The sequence below is a fragment of the Pelodiscus sinensis genome, chromosome 30, assembly GCF_052426305.1.
Source record: "Pelodiscus sinensis isolate ZL-2025 chromosome 30, ASM5242630v1, whole genome shotgun sequence".
Classification (NCBI taxonomy): Eukaryota; Metazoa; Chordata; order Testudines; family Trionychidae; genus Pelodiscus; species Pelodiscus sinensis.
This window is the reverse complement of record NC_143081.1, coordinates 8,734,531-8,742,612: the sequence shown is the minus strand read 5'-3', so window position 1 is coordinate 8,742,612 and position 8,082 is coordinate 8,734,531. Positions and strand designations below refer to the sequence as shown.

General features: G+C 56.0%; 1 protein-coding gene across 1 annotated transcript; it reads left to right on the top strand.

The window, feature by feature from the left end:
• The first annotated feature begins 5,048 nt into the window (after positions 1-5,048).
• Positions 5,049-7,047, top strand: LOC149521143 (olfactory receptor 10D3-like). Its single transcript, XM_089774336.1, has one exon. It carries the CDS (start codon positions 5,238-5,240, stop codon positions 6,198-6,200), a length of 963 nt encoding a protein of 320 aa, XP_089630462.1. The 5' UTR covers positions 5,049-5,237; the 3' UTR covers positions 6,201-7,047.
• The last annotated feature ends 1,035 nt before the right edge of the window (positions 7,048-8,082 follow it).

Below are 8,082 nucleotides of genomic sequence, written 5' to 3'. Positions count from 1 at the left end.
GGAAGGTGGAAGGCTGCCCTGGCTGGGGGGCAGGGCTGGAAGGGGGTTGGTTGCTGGCTGTCTGGGAGCATGGAGAAGACAGGCTAGGGAAAGGGTCTGGAGTTTAGGGGCCCAGTCTCCCCCATCTCAAGGGGGCCTGAGGCATCCTAGCCCAGCTCTGTGACCAGACTACATCTGTGCTGCGCTGTGCTGGAGGAGCAATAAACCACCCTCAATTCCACTGGCTGGTGCAGTCTGTTTGTGCCATTTCGGGGTGCAGGAGACGGGGAACCCCCAACGTGCCGTCACACCTAGCAACCAGCAAGGTACCAACACTATGTCACAGAAGTCAACAGAGATCCATAATTTGGAGCATCTGGAAGGGTTGGGATAAAGGGCCTGATTCAGAAAGCGCCCTGCTTAGCATTTCCAAAGGCACTGAGGGATCTGTGTCCAGGGGGATAAAAGCCGCATCGTACAGCTGTGGCTGGGTCTTTCCTAAGAATAGTTTTTCCTGATATCCAACGTAGACTTCCCCCACAGCAGATTGAGACCATTGCTCCTCGTTCTGCCATCCGCCCCCACTGAGAACAGCCTCTCTCCATTCCTTTGGAAACCCCCTTCAGGGAGCTGAAGGCTGCTGTGGCATTAGCTGGCTGGGGCTAAAAGTTGCTGCATAGACATTGAGTCTGGGGCCCAAGCTCTGGGTCCCCTGCCCCCTCAGGGTTCCAGAGCTCACCCCCAAATCCCAGCCTCAATGTCTGCCCAGTAGTTTTGCAGCCCAAAGCCTGCGCTGGATGAGCCAGGCCAACAGTGAGCCCTGTGTGGACCTGCCCCAAAATCCTATTGGAGACACAGCAGCCGTTCTGGTTCAGACAATGGTCCCCCTCGCCCAGTATCCTGTCTGGGACAGCGTCCTGCACGAGAGATCTGGGGGGAGGGGCGAAAAGAACAGGGCAATTCTGCAGCGCTCCCGCCCTGTCTTCCACTCCTAGCTTCTGACAACCAGAGGTTTAGGGAAGCCCCAAACATTGACTAAAAGCCAGTGAGAGACTTATCCATTCATTTGTGATCCAGGGCCAATAGGAGCTGTGGTCCCCCACACCTGTGGAGGGGCAGGTAAATACACTGGTGTGGAGACCCGGGAGGGGCAAACTCTGACAGACAAGATCCGGCTCGGGCTGGTATTTGAATTCTCCCCATGTTGTAGATGCTGCTGGTGCACATTTACCCAGGGCTCTGTGGTGCACTTTAGCACACTGCAGGGCAGAGAGGAAGGATGGTCCAAGGGGTAGAACACACCTGGACTCCGGGAGACTTTACTCTGGCACCTCGTTCCTTCAGCTACAGAATGTGCTGGGCAAAGAAGCTGAAAACCAGAATCCTGATTCAGGGTCGCTCCCACTGAGACTCTCCCGGGATCGTGGGGTGGGGAAGTAGCCCTGGCGGAAGGGGAGGAAAGGCTGGTGTTGGGCACCAGAGCCTGGCCCTGCCTTGGTGAAAGGGGAGGGGCTGGGCATAGGGAGAAGGGGCAACTTCTGGGGCTTGTGTGAACCAGGCCAGTGTCATGGGTCCTGTTTTCTAGACCTCTAATCATCCGTGTTGCTCTTCTCTGGACTTTTTCCATTTTATCCACAGCGTTCCTGACATGTGGTGCCCAGAACTGGACACAACACTCCAGGGGAGGCCTGATCAGTGCAGAGTAGAGCGAAATAATCACTGACTGCTCCTGTCTCGCTCACAACACTCCTGTCCATGCAGCCCAGAGACATGTTTGCTCTGTTGGTAACAGTGACTGGCTAGTGATCCATATTTGCTTTATGGGTCAGTAGGAGCCATAGTGCTCCTGCTTTGGGGACATTTCCCCTTCTGTGTGCGCTGGATTGTTCCCTTCTAAGGGCCGCACTTTGCCTTTGTCCTTTTTGATTTTCATCCTCTTTGCTTCTGACCAACGTTTTAATTAACCCCAAGGTGCCTTCCACGCCATGGGGCGCTGTACCTGGGAATAACACATCGACAGAGATTAATCACCACGTCTGCCCCGCATCCCGGCTCCCAGGCGAGGTGCCCACCAGGGAAGGGCAGGAAATTAGACTGATTAGTGGAATCCCTGGGGGCCTTATTAGACCTGCAGGGCTGGGACACCAGCAAACGGCTGGATGAGCTCACTGCTGGAACCCCCGAATGTAGGAGCCTATCCCGCTCCCACCCCTCTTTGCGGTGTCTGTGGCTTTGTGTCCATTACAGGGCATCACACCATTGAGCCAACCCCAGCGGGCAGGTGCGCAGCCCAGGTGTCTGGCGAGGCCTGTGCCCACCCCACTTTCCTGGCTAGGGAGGGAGCAGCTTTGGTTGAGTCCAATCAGTCATAGCGCGCTAAGGGCCCTTACTCCTGGATCCTGGCAGTGCAAAGGGGAGGGGAACAGAACCCGCCCATGGCCCGGGAGATGCATCGCAGTGAAGGGGGGAGGGGTGGAGAACCCTGCCTCCGACGGGTCACTGAGACACAAGCTCTGCCAGGCGGGTCTGGCTCGCTCTGTGTCCGCTCAGAACAAGCGTGTCAGGGTCTGGTGGGAGGTTGGGGGAGGGGCGGCTGTCCTGCCCAAAGTGGCTCAACTCTCTACTCAGCGTCTCTGCTGTCCTGGCACAAGGGCTGCGCCGTGGCGCACGGGACGGATGGTGCCTCTGTCTGCAGAGCGGGGAGCGTCCCCCTCACCCGTCCCCACCCCGCTGCACGAACACTTCCCTGTGCGCTCAGAGAGGGGGGCCGGGGAGCAGCGGGACACACCCAGGAGAAAGCGCGGCTGGACTCAGAGGCCTCCAGCCCAACCTCCGGCCCAGCCTCTGCTATTTAACCACACGGGGGGATTCTCTGGCTTGTGTCACAGGGCAGCAGAGCCCAGACGAGCATCAACCTCCCCACAACAGCGCAGGGCGTGGGACAAGCACCGCGCGGCTTCGTTTCCCGTTGGCGTTTCTCCTGCCTCACACCCGTGTGCAGGGCAGGGGCGGCGGGGGAGAGGGGAACAGCCACAGTGAATCCAGCGGAGTCCCCAGGTGTCAGGCCAGGGGGGCGAGAGCAGAATGCGGGCCCAGTGCAGCTGGGGATCGGGCCCTGCCGGCTCCAGGGCCCTGCCGGTAATTACCGGTCTGAGGACCTGGCCCAGGTGGTCTCTGGGCGTCTCCAAAACGAGGCCGAATCTCCGTTAATTGGTGACTGCCGAGGGCTCACCCTGGAGCCCGCTGGGGATTCAGGGCTGGTCTCCCGGGGCCCGAAGGGGATTTAAGGCCCAGGCGAGCCGGGAGGCTGCGGGAAGCGGTAGGAAGCTGCGGGCTCGGCAGCAGCGCGGGCTGCTCTAGTCACGTTGTCAGCAGATTACGACTCCCGGGTGGGTCTCGGGCGCCCTGGCTGAGCCGCTGGGCCGGGCTGGGGAGGACGCTGGATGGGGCCACGGGAGTCCCGGCCGGGGCAGAAGGGAAGAATCCCAGTCAGCTGGAGCCGCCTCTGCCCATGCAGCCAGTGTGAGGCGCCTGCTTTGGTACCGATCCGCTCGCGCTGCCCCTCGGTCTCTGCCTGTCTCTGGCCTGGCCCCGCCGCCCCCAGGGCTTGTCAGCCAGGGGTGTCCTGCAGAGACCGATCCGCCCAGCCCCCTGGCCCATCAGTGCAGCGCCTGCCTCTGGGCTGGTATCTGTGTCACTGATCTCTCGCCGTCTGTCATAACCCGCCCTGCAGCCCTGGCTCCCGCTTCACCATCGCCCCTCCGATTACAGTGTAAAAATCCCCTCTGTGGTCACGGCTGCGCAGCCCAGCCTGCTGATCACGGCGAAGCTGGAGGAGGGGGGGGGGGGCGCTGTTGGAGGTGGGGGCGGCTGAGACATGCTGAACCAAATTGGGAACGCTGTGTATGATGGGAACCACATCAAGTTAGCGTCTCTCTCAGCAGCTCTGGATCCAGCCGCTGGGGCTGCCCCCTATTCCTGCTCCCTCTAACCTCAAAATAGCCCCCCCCAAAGACTCCCATCTTCCTCCGCCCTGGGGCAAGTCTTCCCCACATTCATCGCCTTGCATGTTCCCTCCCCCTCCCCTTGCTCATTAGCACCTACTCCTCGCAGCCGCTCTGCTTCTACCCACTAGACCTTGCCCTGTACAGTCCCTCCGCTTCTCACTAGGGCCAACCCTGAGCAGAGAGGGTCCAGAGAGCAAGCAGCTCTGTTGGTCTGTGTTTGCAAAAAGGAGCAGTCCTGTGGCCCCGGAAAGACTGGCCGATTTATTTGGGAATAAGCATTTGTGGGTAAAAACCGCTTCAGTGAATGTAGGGAGCCCCTGTGGGTGTTTATCTCTGTCAAAGGGATTGGACTGGAGAAGATGCGGTTGTACTTTAGGGCTTGGCTGTAGACAATGGATCATGCCCTGTGCCATGGATGGAAGCTAGAGGCATGTAGATAAGAAGAGCGGTCAGTATAGGCTGGTGTTTATGTGACCATCATTTATTTGTACCGTACTCCACGTGTTTGACAAAGTGATTTTTACCCCTGAACCACAGGTATCCCTAAATAGCTACTCCAGTCTTAACAAGCCTCCTATTAGTTTGAAATTTTGGCTTCCCTGTAACTTTAAGGGTTAAGGGATGTCTCAAAATAGGGCATTATTTCGAAATTTGGCACTGCCTAGATGCCTTGATGCACCACATTTCAAAATAAGTGATTTGCGCATCTTATTTTGAGTTTAGGGTGCTGTGAAGATGCACTTCAAAGTGCCTCGGGCACTAGTTGGGAGTGGTCCTGCTCATGGCAGGGGGCCGGACTCCATGACCTCCTGAGGTCTCTTCCAGCTCTATGATTCTATGATAAGAAAGGGGAAGGAGAGAAAACCGCTCCCCAAATGTTAGCCACACACTGCAAGATACTGTGGGGAACAGGCTTAGAGAGAACATGACTGGAGAAATTGTAACTGCCCAATGAGAAAGGTGAAGAATCTTGCACAGAGCAGCCAGAAGAGATTCTAATACAATCGGATGGTCCGTTTTGTCTGGTCTCACTTGACTCTCCGATATCCATGGCAGGCATGTTCTCTCACCCTGCTCAGTGCCTGCACAGGGAGGCCCTGTCCCCAACTGGCATTACAAGGTCAAGGAAAACGAGTCCCGCAGGCGATGGATGGATGGAAGGGGAATATTGTAGCTAGAGGGTGATGGGCCTTTTTGGTCGGTAACTCACTGGCTGTATTTCTCTCCCTTTGCCCCAGGAAAGAGGCCTAAATGGGGCTGGAGAACCGCACCCAGGTGACTCATTTCATCCTCTTGGGGATCCCCAACACTGAGGGCTTCGAGACCATCCTCTTCTTCACCTTCTTAGCCTTCTACCTCTGCACCCTGCTGGGCAACCTGCTCATCTTCTCAGCCGTCCTCGTTGACCCTCGCCTGCACACCCCCATGTACTTCTTCCTCTGTAACCTCGCCGTGCTGGACATTGGCATCTCTTCCCTCAGCGTCCCCAAATTGCTGGCCAGCCTCTGGTTCCAGGATAAGGTCATCTCGCTGGGCGGGTGCATGTCCCAGGTCTTCACTGCTCACTTCCTGGGTAGCACGGAGTGCCTGCTGTACACCGTCATGGCCTTTGACCGGTACGTGGCCATCTGCCACCCTCTGCGCTACCTGCTCATCATGAACCGCAAGGTGTGTGCCCTCCTAGCCGCCGGCAGCTGGATCGCCAGCTCCTTCCACGCCACCATCGTCACCACCCTGACCTTCACGCTGCCCTACTGCGGGTCCAACGTGATAGACTATTTCTTTTGTGACATCTTCACTGTGGCCAAGCTGGCCTGCGGGGACACGTACATCTTGGAGACCGTGGTCTTCACCAACACTGGGGTGGTGCCCATGAGCTGCTTCGTCCTCATCCTCGCCTCCTACGTCAGGATCGTCTTCTGCATCCTGAAGATGAACGCGGGGGAAGGGCGGCGCAAAGCGACCTCCACTTGCGCCTCCCATCTGGTGGTGGTGACCATGTTCTTCGGGCCCTGCGCTTTGATCTACACTCAGCCACAGCTGAGCAAAGTGCTGGTGACCCCTGTGAATATTTTTGGCAACTTGATCACGCCCATGGTGAACCCGGCCATCTACACGCTGCGCAACAAGGAGGTGAAAGCGGCTCTGAGAAAACTGCGAGGGGGGTCAGACACCTGCACGTTGATGTGCAGCAGATGCAGGAGTAGCATGTGAGTCTTTTTGAAAACCCACCTATAAATACATCGGCATGGCACCTCAATGACTCTCCCTTCACCCATCCTCACACAGCCCAATGTATCTCTCTGGAGCTCTAACTGCCATAGAAATGCTTCTACAATCCCAAGATGTCTGCCTCGCTGTCAAGCTGACATTTTCAATGCTGCCTGAGGGACAGGCACACTCAGTTTGCATCAGAATGAATCAGAACTGGAGACACAAACGTTGCTGAGGTTTCTGAAAATCTCAGCCTCATAGCACAGATCTGTCGAGGTCAAACTCTTTCCATCCATCATTATAAGGCAGGACTTACACTGCCAGGATTCTCCTGGCTGCTGTGTGTGTCCTCCCCAAGCAATCAGCCCCTGGCTTGAGTTGTGCATGCGAGACTCGGGCAGAGTATTCAACCGGTGCTGGTACCAGAGGTCAAACCGCCTCTCTCCTACTCAGAAATCTTCCTTTGTGCGTCCCAGGGTCACTTGAGCTGTGTGGCCCCAGCTTTGTCCTGGGAACTCTTGTTCAGCTAAGTCTACACTCGTGCACTGAGGGGGGCAGCCAGAGTCTTCCTGATGGTGTCTTTGCACTGACCCGAGAGGCAACTTCCAAAGAGCCACAGGCCCAGACTTTGGTGCCTGGGAAAAGCAACCCTGGAATGGGAGGTCACAACGATTTTAAAATCAAGGCAGCTTCTGATGCACAATGGGAAACTTCCATTGATCTCCAAGCTCTGGGCACTGAGTGAGCCTAGAAGCAAAAGCAGGGGCAGCTGGTGCTTATAGTGTTCAGTAATTGAAAACTATCAATTCAACACAGCGACATTTGAGTAGCCCCTGGGAATTATTTGTGAAGCATTATGTTGTGACTAAGACAAAGGCTTGGAACACAGAAAATCTGGGTTCCGGTACAGGCTGCGTAGAGGAACTCCACTTGCTCTTGAGTGTGTCACTAAATTGCTTTAGGCCTCAGTTTCCCCATTTGTTATACATGGATAATTACAGCTTTTGTTATTCTCAGCTATCCGATGCGTATCACATTCAGGCAGCGACTGTCTCTATGTCCCTGTGCAGGGTGTTGCATAAATGGAGCCAGATCAGAGTTCCACACAAGAGGCCCTACCATAACACCCATGATAATAATAGTGATAATACAAATAAAAATAGCATCATAGAATTCTAGAACGCTAGAACTGGAAGGGACCTCGAGAGGTCATCTAGTCCAGTCCCCTGCCCTCACAAGTGGGGCCAAGCACTGTCTATGACACAGACTCCTGCGCTGGGTGATCTCATTTCCCACCCCTATATTCCCAGGGGTAGGGGGGTTGGACTATTCTGACCTAAATCCCATTGAAATCAGAGGTGATATTTGTGATGGCGCGTTGGGGTTTTCTCATTTCCTGCACCCCGTAATGGCACAGAGAGACTCCACCAGCCAGTAGAATAGAGGGAGTTTATTGCTTGTCCAGGATACAGCACAGCACAGATGTAATCTGGTAACAGGGCAGGCCTAGGATGCCTCATTCCCCCCTCAAGATGGGGGAGCCTGGGCCCCTAAATCTCAGCCCATTGCCTAGGCTGCTTACTCCATGATACCAGCCAGAAACCTAAGTGCCTCACTTCCCGCCCTGCTGCCAGCCAGAGCTCCACTCCCCTTCTCCCCTGCTCCCTGGGATATGACTGGTCAGACAGGTTCAAAGCCCCCTTGCATAATGACTCATCCCCTGCCCTGCTGGGCCGTGCTGCAGACAGCAGCCAGTGGAGGTCACTCACTACCCAAGCCTAGCAACCAGCAAGGTACCCACACTACGTCACAATATTTAAGTGGCTTCCACCAATATTGACTCAGGTCCTGCATGTTTGGAGAGAGTGCTGCGCTATGAAGC

Excerpts from the sequence above, each read along its gene's own strand:
- LOC149521143 (XM_089774336.1), top strand. The coding sequence starts at position 5,238 with ATGGGGCTGGAGAACCGCACCCAGGTGACTCATTTCATCCTCTTGGGG.